The sequence below is a fragment of the Lonchura striata genome, chromosome Z (genome assembly GCF_050655825.1).
Source record: "Lonchura striata isolate lonStrDom1 chromosome Z, ASM5065582v1, whole genome shotgun sequence".
Taxonomy (NCBI): domain Eukaryota; kingdom Metazoa; phylum Chordata; class Aves; order Passeriformes; family Estrildidae; genus Lonchura; species Lonchura striata.
The window spans coordinates 65,477,839-65,496,115 of record NC_140740.1 but is presented as its reverse complement, the minus strand read 5'-3'; the positions used below and the strand labels follow the sequence as shown (position 1 = coordinate 65,496,115).

Here is an 18,277-nt window from a genome sequence, read left to right as displayed (position 1 = left end):
GATGTAGGCCAAGTGATAATTGCAATTTCAACATTGCGGGCTTTTAGAAATGGCTCACTGTGTTAGCATTACCATTAAAGATTTGAGTGTAGACTTAAAGAAACTTTATAAAAGTTGAACTCAGTGGTTACTTGTTTTATTTTGTTCTGAATTGCTGATATGTATTTCTCCTAATATGAATTCCTGATATGAATCACCTTTGCCTGGCATTATTTATATATGTGTTATTTGTGTAAATTTACAGAGACAATTCTGAACAATTTTTGTATTACTTTTAAAACCCATCAAATTTAGTTAAATTTTATTTCAAATTTTTCCATCAATTTATTAATGGATAAAACCCTATTTAGGGAATTCTGTCTTTTCAACACCCTGCAAGGTTTCAACTAATCCCTATATCAATAAATAAGATTGTATAAGTTGTCAAAATAGTTCACAGTATTTGATAAACACTTGTACAAGGTTTGTAGCTGATATTCCTCTATTACTTTAAAATATATCCCAGGAACTTCCATTCCTAAAAGTTCAGTCAAATACTAGAATGAGTACACAACAGAAATGTGACAGAGACAATAAAATGCAGTAGTAGTCTTTGACTTTGTCAAGAGTCAAAGTGTTAAAATGTGAATTTATGAGCTGGAAGAGACCAGTTAATAGTCACACTTATTTGCTTTGTCTTTTCTCTTGATGAGCATATTTTCATTGTATTCAAACACCATCATTCATCCTTGAATTATAGTTCAAAGGTTTCGCTTCTCTGAGTCTACAGAACAAACTTTTCCATAGAAAAGTTCTTTGTTTTTCTTTTGTGTTAACCACAGACTTAATTTTGAGTTCTGCATTGCTATATGTATTTCAATGTAGAACTTGACTGTTTTTGTGATATTGTATATGGTTTCCTTAGCAACACTTGAGTTCCTAGAAGTAGCATACTCTTCCTTTTGTATGGGAGTTTAATCTTTAAATGAACTTCAGTTTCTAGTTCTTCCTTATTTATTGCAAAATGCTTAGGAATTTGAGGGGTTTTAATAATGTTTAGTAAACATAATTTTAAGATTGTGTTTATGAGATGCTGACAGGAATAACACAAATACAACCATACAGGAATAGAATTTTAAAATTTCAATTTTAAAAAGACAGATAATTGATTCTCCTCAAAAAATACCGATTTATATATTTCATATGCTGTATGTATTTCCTTGCGCAAGCAAAAAGATTATAGGGTGAAGAATAAAACTGAAACACACTCTGCTTGTCACCTGATACATTGTCATTGGGGGACTTGTGAAAGGGTAAACTGAAAGCATCCTCCATGTTTGATGTTACTGCTTGCCAAAGCAGGCAGTTGACTGCAAATTTTTGTAGGTTTGTGCTTCTGCAGTTCCTTAATACACTCATTGCTGAATTTCCCTCCTAGGAAAGAAAGTTGTGCTCAAATACTCATGCCACTTATTATTGTAATTGGAAGTAGGAATTGTACTAAACCTAATCTGCAAAATAAACTTACAATTTCTTTCACTTCATTTAGTGACTACTGGATTTATTGAAAGAAAAAGTTATTTGATATCCAGTGTAAAAAGTTTAAAGTATACTTTGTTTTTTTCTTTTTAAAATCAAACTTGTAGTTATAGTAATGGTAAAATTTGAAATCCATAGAAAATCCTGGGAGAAGAAAATTTGTATAAACACAGTTAAATGGATATTTACATACAGCATTTCTTGCCTAGTCTTGAAACATCATCTACTCTCAGTGTTTGTATTGTCAAAAGATGGAGAAGACAAGTACTAATATTCACAGCTTTAGTTTATATTTCTATGTCTGCTGTCTGCAATGAGCTTAGGAACACTTCAGGCAGAAACTAGTTTCCCACAGTTGAAATACCTCAAAAAATTCTATCTCTCAGTCTTAGTTTGTGTCTTGGATAGTTTCAGATGACATTAACATGGTGGCCTTTCCTCAGCACCTGCTAAATCAAACACAATGGTCAGAGGAATTCCCTTTTCAGTTAGGGCCTAAACATGACACATTTCTTCTTTTCATTGTTTGATGTGTTAATTGAATGTGGATGATACAAAAACTGGTGCAGTTATCCACTGAGCATATGCTTAAGATAATAACAGCAAATATTAGCTTAATCTGCTAAAATAGGTTTCAAAACTCTTGTTCATAATAGCTGAAATTTGACTGTGAGTCACTCTCCTGACTATAGTTCCACTAGGTTAGTGGTCTTCATCACACACAGAACTTGGTTTTGATCTTTTGAGTTGCAGGAATGCAGAGGCAATTCTTCTTTTACCCTCATTAAATGACAGAAGCATCTCATGTCACTGGAATCTGCAGCTGGATCATAGGTGCTTTTAGATACCTAATTTGCTTCGTAAAAGAGTTGTATTTGAATTGTTTAAAAGTGGTTTGCCAGACATAGTTCATCAAATACAATCCCACTTTTGGGTAAAAACACACCAAGATAATTATCTTCAGACTAATTTAAATTATTTTTTTGAGAGGGAGGGAGAATATCAGAAAAATTGTTCAATTTTTAGCTATTAAGCTGGCATATCTGTTTGAGACACTGAGAGAGATAATGCTGTAAACAAAAGACTGGAAAGCAAGCATTTTCCCCCACCCTTGCTTTTTGCCACTGTGTTCTTTCAAGAGTAATTTCTTTCAGTGTTGAATTATACTTCAGCAGTTTTCTGTGGCTTCTTCAGTTGCCATGAATTCCTTGACATTCCTTCTTTCTTTGAAATTTTTTACTTGAATCTTCTGTGATGCTTCTTTCAAGTGATCTTGTTCACTTGTTCTTGAGGAATGTACCAATTACAGAGCCTCTGCAAAGAGCCGTGCTCTTCAAGAAGACCTCTCTGTACAAAAACTACAGTCTATGGTGCTTTTATGGTTAATTTTTTAGAACTGGACTAGATGTGTATGTCTTGTTATAATGCATATACAGTGCTTTTTTTTTTTTCTTTTTACAAGTTCTAGCTAGAGAGTTTAAAGGTTTTATTGTCTTGTGCTTAAGATTTAAAAAGTGTGATCAGAAATCAGTTTCCAGATTATTTAAACACTTAAAAATTTGCTCAGTGCAAGCATGTTGGCCTTGAGCAGCCTAATATTTGCATTCTAAATTAAAACAATTAGTGAAGAGAATATCAGCGGGCTTCAGATGTTAGAAATAATAAAATAAACCAACTAACTAACTAATTAGGATGGGAGGTGATAGGATAGATTAGGATGACAGTAATTGGTTCAAAAAGGCATGCTAAATCTGTTTTGCCTTCCCAAGATCAAGAAAATGAAACTCAGAATGTGGGTAGCAGTTGCCCCAGTGGCGTGCAGCTTATTCAGTTTGGTGTAGTGTGACATGTATGATTTCCAACATATAAGATATTTTATTCTGTCAGCCACAAAGAGCACAACTCTAGAGAAGGAAGAACTCACTAGGAGGAACTGAGTCTCTTAAATGAAACCATGAGTGAAATATGAGACCTGCTTTCTAACTGATGTGATAATATCCTCTTGCACCAAGAATGGTCCTGCAATAAAGGAATTCTTCTCAGGATACGAGGAAGTGGGTAGTGGTAGTCAGAAGTTTTCTTTCATCCTATCATCATAAAACATATGGCTAACTTCTGGACATTGTGATGCCTCTTTGCTATACTTAATCTATTTACATAGGTGTTTCTCTTGGAGGAGCCTAAAACAAGACACAGCCACATGTGCCATCTCAGAAGTGCTGAGTAGAAACAATTCTGTAAACTGATTGCTGACTTCACCACAAAGTCATGTTGCTGATAATGTTCATCATATTGGTTCAGAGGACAGAAGTTTTTTTTTCTGCAATGCTGCTCTTGAGCCAGTTGGTCTTTTAGCATGTCCTCTTTCAAAGTTTTTCTAAGCGGACTTTGCCTTAAGTGAACTTCATGAAGTTCCAATCAGCCATTTTTTTTCTTCCAATGAAATCTCAGTAAGCAGTGATCCAGCCCTCTACAGAGCTCTCAGTTGCTTCCCTCAGTGTTATATAATTTGTGAACTTGCTATGAGGCACTCTAGCACATCTCTGAGGTTGTTAATAACGACAGTAAACAGTACTGGCTCTGTAATGGATCCCTGAGGAAAGCTTATAATTGCTAGCTACTAGTTCTACTCCATATGACAGGTCATCACCCCTTTAACCTAACAGTTTATCCAGTTTTATAGACAACTTATCTAATTTTCAATTCAGATCTCAAATCTTTGACAATAAGGAGATGAGAGACCATCTCAAATACCTTGCCAAATTCAAGGTATATGCCTGCTCTCCCTTTATTTTTAGAGTCATCTCTTACAGATGCAGTGAGGTAGGTAAAGAAAGATTTTTCCATTGTGAATGTGTACTAGTTATTTTTAGTCACCTTGTCTATTAGGTGACTGGACATTATTTCCAGGATGATTTGCTCTGTGACTTTGCTAGGGAAAGAAGGAAGGCTTTATTGGATCTATGTAACTTTTTTGTTTGTTTGTTTAATTTAAGTACTATCAGAAGAGAGTGGACCAAATCAATTGGCCTAGGGATACTCACTTTCCAGAAAGGAAACCATATAAAAATGCAGCGAGTAAAAAAAAATCTTCAACCCCTGAACACTAAAGCAAGTAAAGAAACATTTGTTGGAGACTGTTAAGACAGTGTAGCTGAAACCCTCCTGAAATATATGCTACAATTTGAAAAAGTTAAAATAAAATAGTTCCAAACTGAGCCCTGTCCCCAAAGAGTCTTAAGGAGCTCTTCTAGAGACTGCAGAAGTTTTTATGGCTCTTACATGGAAAAGGTCAGCATTTAAAACTTAAGCTTGTGTTGTTGAGAAGCAGATAGGACCAGTAAACAGAGATAGGACAAAGGCAGGTGGGAAGTTGAGAAGCCTAAAAAGACTCTTGAAAAGTGGTTTTCAAAGCTGAAGCTATTACAGTAAAATTTTGCTTAAATAGAATGAAAAAGACGACCATAAGGAAGTTCATAGGTTTGCTTAATGATAACAGTGTAAAATCCTACACTGGGTTTACAAGGCCTGAAAGAACAGTCTTTTCCTTAGTCAGTATTTCATATTAGATGATCATTAAGATGTCTTTCAACCCAAACCATGCTGTGATTGTATGTTTCCATGTTAATGGAAGATGAAGATGCCAACAACTTGTGTATGCTTTGTAGCAGATAGATCAAAGGCATTAGACCTATTTGAAGTATCTGTACAGCAATTATGTGTTCAAGTAGAATAATCGCTTGTAAATATATTGAAGTCTCTTCACTCATGGAGGTGTGAAGAAACTGAAGTATGAAATTACTCTAACTAAACTGTTAACAGCCAATGGACTGGCATGTTGCCCCTGTAACTCCCATCTACTGAATGGGCTCCAGAGGGAGCTGCAGTAACATGGCTGCTTCCATGTTCTGGAGATGGCAGTCAGTCTTTTGGAAAAAGAGGGTGAAAGGGAGAAGGTAAATAAAACAAAACAAAACAACCAAACAACCAAAAAAAAAGCACCTTAGAGATAAATATTACCAAGCACAGATCAACACAGTTTTACTGGGGAAGCATTATTGTGGCTCCTCTAAAGGGAAGTCCTGCTTCATTTACCTGCTGGAATTGCAGAAGGTTGACAATAACTGTGTATTAACAGTAATCTGATCTGTTTTTTCTCAATTGCCTTTAACAAAGCTCCTCATGAAAGGTTATAAATAATTTTTTTTTGTTCTGGAATTGGAGGAAACTTCCTTTTAGCAAACTGGGAATCAGTTAAAGCAGAAAAAAATAAACAGTAGTGCTTGTGTGCCACTTCCAGGGTGAAAAGTTGGAATCACACTGCAGAAACTCTTAGGCTTTTAGTCTTTCTTGACTAGCATCTGCTTTTGCCTCTGTGAGAGGCATAGTACTGCTGATGGTTAGACTTGGCACTGGCTAACTGATGTGGGCATTCATAACATTCATGCAAGCCAGTCATTGACTTGGATAGGTTGAATCTTGTATTGCACATAGAAATTTTTGGTTTGGACTTGACTAAAATTTTTCCATCTTAGATATAGCATAACTTCACTGGAGATCATTTAATAGATAAATTAATTTCTTTGGAGTTATTAGTCAGTTATTAGTCAGTTATTCTGACTATGAACTTCCCCTTAACTTATTTAATATAATTAGTTTACTTCTGCACATCTTTTATCTGCTGAAAGAAAGAAGATATGTATAGAAGTTTACACTTAAAAATCTTGTACAATCGCTATTGCATGCTTATCAGTTTGTGTCTAGAGACACAGTATATATGTTCATAAATGTGTTCATTCAAATAATAATTTTAAAGTTGAAAAATAACTGGTTCAGAAGATAGAGGTTCAGGCAAGAGCCATGTCATGTTGATTTCAGTCTTTAATTACATAAGCAATGTTTTTTCAAGGAAATATCTTGCCATTCAGTGCAAAAAGCTAACATGCTGTGAAGAGCTAAGACAGTGTGGAGACAAAAGCCACAGTAGTCTGTGTAATAGAAACTGATGATGACTGAGATTTGGAGGATGAATGAACAGCAAAGAAAATCAACCTGTGAAGGCAAGTGAGTGATACCAAAAATAGCTGGATATCTTATGTGTCATGCAAAGCAAGTTACTTTAACTTTTCATGTTTATAATTTTCTCTGTAATTTATGTTTTACAGCTGAGTCAGAGGTGCATTTGACTTATAATGTGCTTTAATGTAATGTGTATACCAAAAGACTTTTTTTTTAAATTCTTTTCCTTAAGTTGGCAAATACTTTGGCAAGATTTTTTTTTGTGCCTTATTTCGGAGGGCTAAGTAGGGAAAAGCATACATTTTCTGTGAAGCAGGTGGTGCTGTTTGGATTACAACTGAAATAAGTGAGAACACTAGCAGTCAAACTTTCACAACAGAACTAGAATAATGTGTGTTTGTGAATTAAATGCATTTATATTTTAAACTGCCTATTAAATGACTGTGCTCTGTTCTGTGTGTAGTATGATCTTTGGCTGAAACAGGTGGAGATTTTATTGTTGAAATAGTGTACAACTGTATACATAGAGAATGTGTCAGAAAACACAGGTATAAATAAACAATTTAAATAATGTATTTCTTTCTAGCATTTCCCAATTTGACTTTGAAACTTTAGTATTGGTATCCTACAAACTTTATTTGTATATAATTTTATTACATTGAAAAAGGAGTAATTTACTTTATTGTGTAGACCTCAGCTGGTTGATATTACAGAATAAACTATGTAGTAATATGGTAGTCCATCAGGGTGGAAAATGGGAGGAATTATTTCGTTAATAAGTTTCTTGAATAGTTGCTAGATCATAAGGCATATCTTCACAAGTTTGGCTGGCAGTTTCCCCTGAGACAGAGTATTTTTCTACCTCTTAAAAGGATTCTACCTCCTACTGGTCTTCTTTTAATGTCAAATATTTTTTGTTGCCTAAAAAGATGGGCTGAAACTTCTTAGTGTGACTGTGTCTGAATTTTGGAAATTCAGATGATTTACACATTTTAAAAAGCTGTTGTACAAAGGACTCCTTATGTTTGAAGTAAAGCTAAATGTTGTCAAATTAGAACTAATTCCTGAGTGTTGACGACTTTATTCCCAGTAATACGCTGGTATGGCTTTGGATTAATTTTTGAAATTATTTTAGTGGCATCTTTGTGATTGTGCCTATTTTTTATTTCCTCTTTTGCAGACTGAATCTTGAGGAAGAATTGCATCAGATGAAAATATAGCAATCTGTGAGTAAGTTCACAATACAGGAACTAGGCTTACAGCAAAGAAGGAAAGGCATAGTATTTTATATCTGTGTATGTAGTTTGAATGGCTTGAGCCTGGCTAAATGCCAGGCAGATACCAAAGCCTCTCTGTAACTTTCCTTCACAGCTGGATAGGGGAGAGAAAATACAATGAAGAGTCCGTGGGCTTAGATAGGGACAGAGAGAGATCACACACCAAGCACTGTCATGGGCAAAACAGACTCAGCTTCAGCGTATTAATTAAATTTATTACTAAAAAATCAAAGGAGAAGTAAAAACTGATATTAAAAACACCTTTTTCTCATCCCTCCCTCCTTCCCAGCTCTACCTCCTTCCCCCCAGCAGTGCATGGGGACAGGGAATGGGGGTTATGGTCAAATCACCACGTGTTGTTTGTCCCACTGCTCAGGAAGGAGACTCCTTCCCCTGCTCCAGTGTGGGGTCCCTCCCACAGGAGACAGCTTTCCATGGACTTCTCCAGTGTGAGTCCATCCCATGGCTAAGTCCTCCACAAGCTGCTGCTGGAAAAGTGGGTCACTCTTCCATGGGGTGCACTCCTTCAAGGACAGGCTGCTCCGGCCTGGGTCCCCCATGGGATCCATCACAAATCCTCCCAGGAAACCTGATCTGGTGTGGGCTCCTCTCTCCCCAGGTCTGCAGGTCGCTGCCAGGAGCCTGCTCCAGCACAGGCCTCCCACGGGGTCCCAGCTCCTCTCAGGCATCCCCCTGCTCCAGTGTGGTCTCCTCCACAGGCTTTAGGTGGATCTCTGCATCCTGTGATCCTCCATGGGCTGCAGCTGCTTCACCATGGGCTGCACCATGGGCTGCAGGGGAATCTCAGAGGGAATCTCAGCTCCAGCACTGCTGGAGAACCTCCTGTCCCTCCTTCTGCACTGACCTCGGTGTCTGCAGAGTTGTTCCTCTCACATATTCTCTTTCTGCTCTTCTCTGGCCACAATTACATCTGCAATCACTTTTTTCCTTCTTAAATATTTTCCCATGTTACTGTTAACTCTGACTGGCCCAGCCTTGGTCAGCTTGGTCCATCTTGTAGCTGGCTGGCATTGGCTCTGCTGGATGTGGAAGAAGCTTCAGGCAGCTTGTCACAGAAGCCACCCCTGTAGCTCCCCCACTACCAAAACCTGGCCACTGTAAACCCAGTTTAGTAGTCTGTCAGAATAGTAATTATTTATATAAGGTTATTTTCTCTCTAAAGTTTGATTTCTTTTTCATGAATATTTTGTAATCATATGGTCATCCATGTGATTTGAAAGTATTTTTGATCATTAGTTGTCTACACATCTATTAAGTCAATAACAATTTATATGAATAAATGCACACTAATAAATTTGCAACTAATGTGTGTATTCTACCTATTTATGAAATATAATGTTACAGAAATTTCATGCTTATTCTGACATCTCTTATAATTCTAGTGTCACAAAGTATATGATCTTGAAAGTAAATCAAAATGGTGAAATTGTAGGAATTGTTCATGGGTTTCTTCTTTTCTATCTTTATAATCTTTACAGTAGTTGATAGTCCTGTGAAGATGAGTCTTTGTCAGTCAGATAGGTAATATATTGCCACTGCCTCTCCCATCACTCCTCTGATTCTGTGTTATATGAGCTGTTCCTGAATAGTCTGGGAGAAATATCCAAGAGTGCATAATTACAGTCCATCTGGATATTGCATCTGTGGTGAATTCTTTATGCACAGTATTGTGCAAAGGAAGTAAGTAGGAGACTTGGAGAAGTACTCTATACATTCTTAGCAATAAAACCTTACCATTCTCATTCTTTATTGCAGTTTTCTCATGATGGCTGTTATCTATTTTTTGTGATAATGTTGACCACTTGAATGAAAAAATAGAGATTTTTTTCCTTAACTTTAAAATTCTGTCTTTAAAATTAGGTGGGAATATCAAGCTGCTGAAACCTGAAGGTTACCTTTTTCTTTTGTACTACTTCTTATGTTATGTCCATAGCCACAGAATTGAAGGTTTAAACACTGATTTTAAGAAACACTTCTTTGTATTTTTCCAATTCAGTTAGTCTTTGCAGAAAGAGAAGGGAAAAGGTAACCAGTGGTGAGAAGGAGTTAAGGGCCTGCTGAGCAATATCTGGCCTTTTCCAAAAAACAGTCAGATCTCCAGAACTGCCAGTTCTTGACATGTTTAATGCTCTAACAATCAGTATTTTCTTTCTTTCTTTTTTTTTTTTTTTTTTCATTTTATTTTCACGTAAATATATTCTCTTTTAAAAATTTGTGGGTGGATGCACACTTCTGGCTTGGTAATTAGTATAATGATTAACTATTTTTTTTTGTGGGGACTGAAAAAATGTTTAAACTACTAGTGAAGTGTTCTAGGCAAGTTTTTGTTTACTTTTTCCAGTCTGTGTTGTTATGGGTATCATTTAAATGAAAAGGAAATGTCTAATAAGATTTAAATCCAAAGATATGTATTAACAAAACTTTCCTGTTAGCACAGAAAAGACTGAAATGATTCTAGCTGTTTCCAAATTTTCACAAATTGAAGTGTAAGAAAATAGTTGCTCACAAGGTCTCTAAAAAGCAATTTTCTTATTGTTCCCCTTGAAAGTCAAAAGGAGTTGCAGTCATGACACATGTATTTTTTGGAATTTTCTAGACATTCACACCATAATGATTGAAGCTAAATGCCCATCTTTGAGTATAAATGCTCATTAACACTTAGTGTTAAAAATCTATGTTCATGTTCTCAGAAAGTGAAACACCCTCTGCCTTAAAAAGGGGGTTAAATGCCTTCTTCCTAAATAAAAATACAACCTCATGTCTGCTATTAGTAATTTGCTGGGACTCCAAACTTGGTATAGTTTAAATACAGTTTATGCATAATTTCAGTATGTTTTATTTTATTAAAGGAAACCTGATGTCAGTTTCCTCAGTTTATCAATGATGTTGGAATTTAATTTCATCTTAGCAGATAGGTACCTGTTTTCATCAGGCATTCTAAAAACAAGGGATCAAAGCTCTTATTAAAATTGTCTGTCTTTATTGAACATTACTTGGGTTTGTCAGGAAGAAATAAGGGATAGTTTTGTTGTTCTTCCATACAACTTTTCAAATCCTGTTCATCAAAGATGAAGTGGGTCAAGGGAAAAGGAAACTCTATTCCTGCCACTCCCAATTTCTTCCATTTTTATTCTTTTGCACAGTTATTTGCTGATAGTCATCAAATCCAAATTGACTGTTCATGCTATTCATGTCCTTATTTGCTGGTGGAGGTGAAGGATGTGTTGGCAGGTAGTCATGCCATTTCCTCCAAAAGCATGAGAGTGGGTCCATCAAATCCTATTCAGAAAAATAGCAAATGCCTTCTTAAAAAGCAGTAAACTGTTGGCCTGCTGTTTCTCCCAAGTGGCAGTATGACGGCTTCTTTCATTATGAGACTCCTGAATATACGGTGTCCTCAGTATATATACATGGGAGTGACATTCCCTTCTGGTCTTCAACCTGGTGTTTCCCACCAGATGTTTCTTTCTACCCAGGAGCAAGGATGCCTACCACTGGAGTCAGTAACACAGTGGCTTTGTGCACCTTGGCACCTTTTTTTTGTTAGGGAAATCCTTTACCTGGTGTGTACTGCAGGCAAAAATGTCATTCCTTTGATGGTTTGTATAGTTTCTTTGTAAGTGACTATTACAGTGCTCTATTGTTTTGGTTTTTTTTAATGGGGTGTTTTTTTCCTTGTGTAAGCAGGCTTTTTGCAAATACTAGTGTACTGTAGTTTCATAGTTCAAGTACCATTTTGGCAGCAGTATTGAACTAACTCATCATCAGATTTGATGACTGCTAATTAGGAATTAAGTTTTACATTCTAAAGCTGACAGTTAACTATATTTTCTCAGTGGGATGTAACTGTGCTTATATAAGACCATGGTAATTTGATGACTGCAGATAGTTGTCTTTATGGCTTGTGGGTCTGCTCCTTGAGGGAGAAGATGTTACTTTTTTATGTAGAAGTATGACGGGTAGAGCATGTCTTGCTGAGTAGACTGATATGATGTATCTTTCTGCTCTCCTAGACAGACAGTTACAGGTGATGCTGTTCATTGCCTCCCTAACCAATTCCTATGAACAATTATATAACAATTACAAGGGAGGAAAGGAGAAGGGGCTTGAAAGGGCCATATATTTTCTGCTCAATAGAAAGGGTTAAGTTTCAGTGACCTTTGGCTACACTTCAATTTATTTTGCTTGTGTCTTTGATAATACTGAACATGTATAGTTTTTTCTATCCTTTTTGCAGTTGTAGTATTTATTATCTGCACATAATATGACTATTTATAGTTTTAAATTGCATTTTAATACATCCACATAATAAACATAACACCTTGTGTGCTTTGATCAGTTTCTTTAACTATGGGAAATAATTTTTTTTTTTCAGTGGAGTTCAGTAAATGCTGATATAAAAGCCAGAACAGGCATTCAAATGAGTGAATATTTAGAAAAAGATGAAAAGCATGTTCGTATTATCTTTGTGTGTTACTTAAAGAATGTTCTAAATGTATGCAGTACCACTGTGCTGGGGGACTGTAGTCTGAAGTAACATGGGAACTAACATATTAATATCAAGGTAAAGGTACATATTCCCCAGATGCATAGTTTTACCTTTTTCAGCTTTTATTATCTTTAGAATAGTGTTCTATTTATTTCATGAATACAGAAGTATTAATTGGCCATGACATGTTCCAAAGACAAAAGAAAGGTCTAATTCACTCTAACAAACTTGTTAGTCACTGTTTATATCAAGAGGATTGTGAATCTACAGAGAGTAACACTGTTTTCTTCTACACTTGCTTTGTTTATAAATCAAAAGTTTTTAAGTGACCTGCAGTGTCTGCTTGCAGTGTAAAATATTACTTCTAAAGCATACCTCTACCATGTAGCACAGATATTTATCCCTCAAGATTAATTCTTTAAGTTCATTTGGGGGAAAGAAGGACCAAAACAGAAATACTAACATTATGGTGCTTTTAGCGTATTGTGATTTTTTTTTGTTCTGTAATGCGATATTTCATATTCTAAGTTCAAATCCTTCTGATGTGTGTAATCACTTGTGTCTGTGAGCAGTGGGAAATTTGTGAATGCTAAGTTCTTGACTTCTGATTGACCATATGTATATTTTTATGAATAAGTCTAATTTTTAACTTAGGATTTTTAGTATCTAAAGTGTATAGCTGTCTCTCACAGTGATGCTTAGATTCATTTCAGCTGACATTAGTTGTATCAATTTTCTCGTTTCTAATTGTTATGATTTCACAATATTTCAGTTGAATGATTTGTGTGATTTATCTAGTGGAGTACCTGATCTTTAACTTAACAAAAACCAGGGTTTAAAGTTTTCATCCATCCTAATTCAGTTACTGTTTGCTTTGTTCACCAATCACTCTGATCCTCCTAGCAGGGGACAAGACCTAGAGAACAAAACTGATAGTGACTGTGTAGATAAAACGGCAATGAATTCTGCTTTTAAGGCATAGAGGGAATAGTCTGTAAAAGAATAAAAATCGGAATGAAAGTGCAGTGTCTTTAACCTGCAGATCTATTGTACCTTTGAAAAGCTTGTACTCTGAAAAAAACATACTGTGATGCTACAGAGGTTCATAATTATGTGACAGAACTCTTTGAAGAGAGGTCACTTTAGAAATTGACTAAAAAGCTTGTCAAGAAAATAGACCACATTATAAATAATTACAAAAGTAAATAATTCATTTCCTTAAAATGTCTACTAATTGTTTTAGTGAAATACTAGGTATCATGTTGTATTTTATTTATTATAGGATAGACGTGTTATTTATTTTCTGATAGAGACCCTTTTAAACTTAGTGAAGATGATGGGGTCAACGGTAGTTCTCCAAAGAGGTATATGAGAGAAGTTTCACATGAGATGTTATAGAAGGTAAGATACCAACCATGTGTAGATGTCAGTACTCATGAATTTAAGCCATCATTTTCCTTCAAAATTTAAAAATGTGGCTTTCCAGAATTTTGCTCAGAAATTAATTCTAGGGAAATAGCTGTGAATGTGTCATGTAAATAAACATGTGTAATGTCAGAAAAAATGAAAAGAGTGTTTAGGCATGTAATGTTGAAAGCTAACAGATTATTTAAATTGTAAGTAGCATTTTGCCTCTTAATTTCGGGAACCTTAATTTTTTTGCTGGGTATTTAACTTTAGATGATATCAGGTGTTCATAGAGCTCCTCTACAGAATAGAATTGATGCATAGTAATGATAAATTCACTGTTGTATTAAAATTTTAGCACAATGTTTCGTGTGCAAATGTTTTCTACATGTGTGGGTCTATCTTTTTACAAGACAGTGCTATGTGCATGTAGTGCTCTCTAGCTTAACAAATAATGATAAGTATTTTATCTTTACTGCTTATCATTCTACAGGTTTTGCCTCATACAGTGACGGGATGTTCTTAACTAGTTGGTATTTGTATTGATATTTGTAATATACACAAGTAGTTCAGTATGTTAACAGGTGTTCACTTAAGAGGGCTCACTTGTATTTTACCATATGTTTTGTTTGCTTGCAAAGAAAAGGCATCCTTCAAACAGTATCATGCGTTTTGTTTGTCATTTTGCAAAACTATTTGTTTAATTACTTATAAATCCTTAAAAGCATGCTTAAATTGAATAAACACAAGTCTATAACTTTGAATGTCAGTTCAGGTATGTCTATTTATTTTTTATCTGTGAATTAACTTGTAGGAAGTATGGTAATTTACAGCAGATGATGTGATTGCATATACTTGTAACACTTGCCATATGGTCAGGCAATGAAGGCTGTCATCTCGTTATTACTGAATGACAAACATCATGTTAAAATAATAACACACAGAATAGGAAGTGCTCACATTCATTTATCTTAAGGTAGAGTGAGTAATTGAAATAATATGAATGCTACCATCTGAAATGTCACAGTTTATGCTTGCTTATCATCTATATTTCAGAACTATAATTTTGTTTGCCAGGTACTACATAATTTTTATCTCTATGGATATACAGAGTTATGATGGTACCTCAGGGATACGTGTAGAGGCTATTTATTGTTTATTTCCTTCCAGCTGTCATACATGACTTTAAGTGCTACTGAGTGCAAAAGGTTCCTTTAAAGAACGGAGAAAACAGTAACAGAATCTCAGGTTGGGAAGGCGATTGAAGAAAGATATTGGTCTAACACATTGTCATTGGGATGGAAAGTGCAAACTATGATTTTAATTATGTTTTACTAAAGTATTTGGAAAAAAATCCCTTTTATTTCTAATTTCACCCATTAACTTTATGTAGCCATAATATTTTCTCTCTCCATATTAAAGATTTCCTATCAAACTCATGAATTCAGTAGCCAATTCACAAATACATATGAAGTTTGAGCAGCTCTTGTCCTAATTTGCCCTGTACATCAAGTGCTCTCATTTATCTGAATCATATCTGTAGTACCCACTTTGTACAACATTTCGTAAATTTTAAAATAACTTGAAAGTGTTGGCAAAATGTTGTAAAAACCTAAAAGTAAAAACTTACAAAAATAATATGGTTTCAGTATTTTCAGTGTCAAAGATAGTTCTGACATTTTGTATGGCTACCAAGTGCAGGAACCGGTCAGTATTTTACGAGGTTGGGAGTTCAAGTTAGCCACGCACATGCTAGTATAGCTCCTGGAAAAACAGTCTTTGCTAACAATGTACAGAGAAACCTAGAACCCCTGATATATTCCTTAGTGAAAGAGTAGTGATTGAGCTTGTACAAAACCATCCAAAAATATTTCTCCAGGTACTGGAGTAAGTGGTTACTGAGTACAAAACTTGCTCTATTGCCCTTTTCAGGCTTCTGGGGATGTCTCATGGACTAAATCATAATTTAAGTATCTGTTAAAATTAAAATTGCCCCTTATTTCTGGAAATTATCCTTTTTGTGGATATTCCAGAACATTACAGACAGTTTATTTATTAGTCAGACTTCAATATCCATAAACCTCAAAGGACTTTAGAAGCAAAACATAGGTTGAATGGTGTGTTCTTCAAAATTTATGTGAGAAACATGGAAAATTAATCTCTTTATTGGAACACAATAGATTTTTCCTCTCTGTGAATAGAAAATACATCCTAGCTTCCATATTTTTAGGTCCTGAGTTTCTGATATCTCTTGCTGGGATTTGTTTGGGGTTTTTTGAAAGATCAAATTTATACTTTATTTCTATATTTACGACACTTGAAAGAACTTGTTGCTTCAGATGGCTAGTGCAAAATTGTCTATATTTCAAAGCAGTAATCTTTCTGAAAATGTTTTTTAAGATTCAATTAGTATGTATAACAAAATCATAATGAGCTCAAGATGCATCAGGAAGATTCATTAGCATGGCATACTTAAACTTCTGTGTCATTTTGCCTGGAATTTTAAGTTCTTTTACCATCTGCCCTTTGTTCAACAGCTGTATTATTGCCGCTAAAATGTTTTCATCTGCCCTACATTAAAGTTATTTTAAAATTAAGGACTACAGATAGCTTTTGTCCTTGCTCTTCATGTGATATTATTGTCATATAATAAATATATCTGAAAACATAATTTGGAGTTTTTCAAGACAGGCTGAAATATTGTAAACGCTAAAATTGCTTTTTTTAGGTACAACAACTAGAGAGAAGATTCAAAGATATTGAAGGGGAATTAAAGAAACAGAAAGAAGTAAATAAAGACTCACTGAATGAGAAAATGTATTTGAAAGAATTTTTAAAAGTGCAAAAGGAAGATTCAGACACAAGAAAAAGAGAGCTGGAAACACTATTTAAGAGGATTTGTGAGGTCAAAAAAGAAAAAGCAGAACTTCATTTCATGATTGATGAGAAGGAGAAAGAAGCTGCCTCTTAAGTAACAGATGCTAACAGGTTGAGAAATGAAAGTGAAGATTTGCTGAGTCAAGTGCAGGAGCAGAAGTGTTTGTTGGATAAAGCCAAAGCAGTAGTAATTTCTGGGCAATGTAATTGCAAGATAACAGGCACCAAGGTTAAATTAAAAACAGCCAAGAAAAAGAGCTCTTTGGGACATCATGGAGCTTTTCTCAAACAGTCCATCAAGGTTATGAGTAATGTGTTTGAGAACTTCAGTAAGGACGGCTGGGAGGATGTGAGTGAAAGCAGGTACGGCTCTCATTAACTTAGCCCTGTAGAGGGGACACTGTGCATATGTAAAGCACTAGCAAATGGAGATTGAATTTCAACTACTGTTGATTTGGTATTCAAAAAAAATACTGTCAGATCCTTTGAAATATCTTGGGAGGTCTTGTTCGGAGCTTATTGACTGAAATTTGCATGCGAAATTAGCCACAACTGCATGAGTATTTGAATAGGTGCCAGGAAACCCAAAAGAAGGCAATGCTTGATTTCTTCCAGTGATGCTATTTTCATGCAGTCATGAGGCTTGAAATTGACAGTTTGGCAGGTTGATTTAATTTGCTGGCCTTTTGCATATTCACCACTGACAGCTAAGGATTCCCAGGCAAGCCTAGTAAGTCGGTTTAGTTATCTTGTGACATGCCGACCCGGGAGGAGAAACATTTTTTCCCCTTAATTTAGTTAGATAAATTTTGAATGACCCATTTCAGCTTCCTAGCAGATGTCTACAAGCTGTTTAACATCCTTTAAATTAAGAACCATCCACACTAATTATTTCCTCTATGTTTTATGCAGTCATTGTACTAACTTTAATTGAATGATGGTTAAAAATCTTTAAAGGTGATGGTTACCACATACAAGCCCAGTCACAAATCAAAAGACTTTCAAAAAATTCCACTGGCAAGCATCATATAATCAATGAAAATTTTTGCATCTCCTTATTACGTCCCCATATACTTGAGAAGGCAGCAGTTAGCCACTAGGTAAATAAGTGGTTATCACACCTTGTCTTTCAGGACATCATTCTAAGAGACAAGCAAAGGAATTTCTCAAGCCTGTATGTATCCAAGATACAGGAAACATGGGAAAAGAGTAAAGAAAATAGAATTGTCTTTATAGGTTTTATACTCACTCTGTGTGTCACATGGAGCAAATCAATAGTGGCAAATGAAGCCTTTCTACTATTTTTCCCCATGCAAAACAGAGGCTTCCTGAACACAGTAACTCAAGGGAGAAAACAAATTAAAAACCATGTAATCAGTCAGTTGTTATCATTAATGTAAACCTTGGGGTTTTTTATGTATAATTAAATATTGCGGAACTTATTTTAATAAAAAACATACATGTTTGCACATATGAAAACATGTATGCATGTTCTAATTAGTAAATATTTAATTTGCTGTGTTGTTCTTTTTAAGAAAAAAATTGAGCAAGCACATTGTCCTTCCACTTCTGGTTTGAAATGGAAAGTATTTGCATAGCTTCACTTGTGGGTAGCCATAAATACTACTTTTAATAATTGTACAAATATTGGGTTCGGGAATTCTTGTAG

At 35.2% G+C, this 18,277-nt stretch overlaps 1 protein-coding gene across 1 annotated transcript in view; it reads left to right on the top strand.

Annotated features, from left to right (window-relative positions):
* Positions 1-18,277, top strand: part of CNTLN (centlein) — a 218,847-nt gene that overhangs the window by 113,957 nt on the left and 86,613 nt on the right. Inside the window, 3 exon segments of the mRNA XM_085568035.1 lie at positions 7,718-7,767; positions 13,637-13,725; positions 16,460-16,971. Of these exon segments, the coding sequence (XP_085424161.1) occupies positions 7,718-7,767; positions 13,637-13,725; positions 16,460-16,971 (651 nt within the window).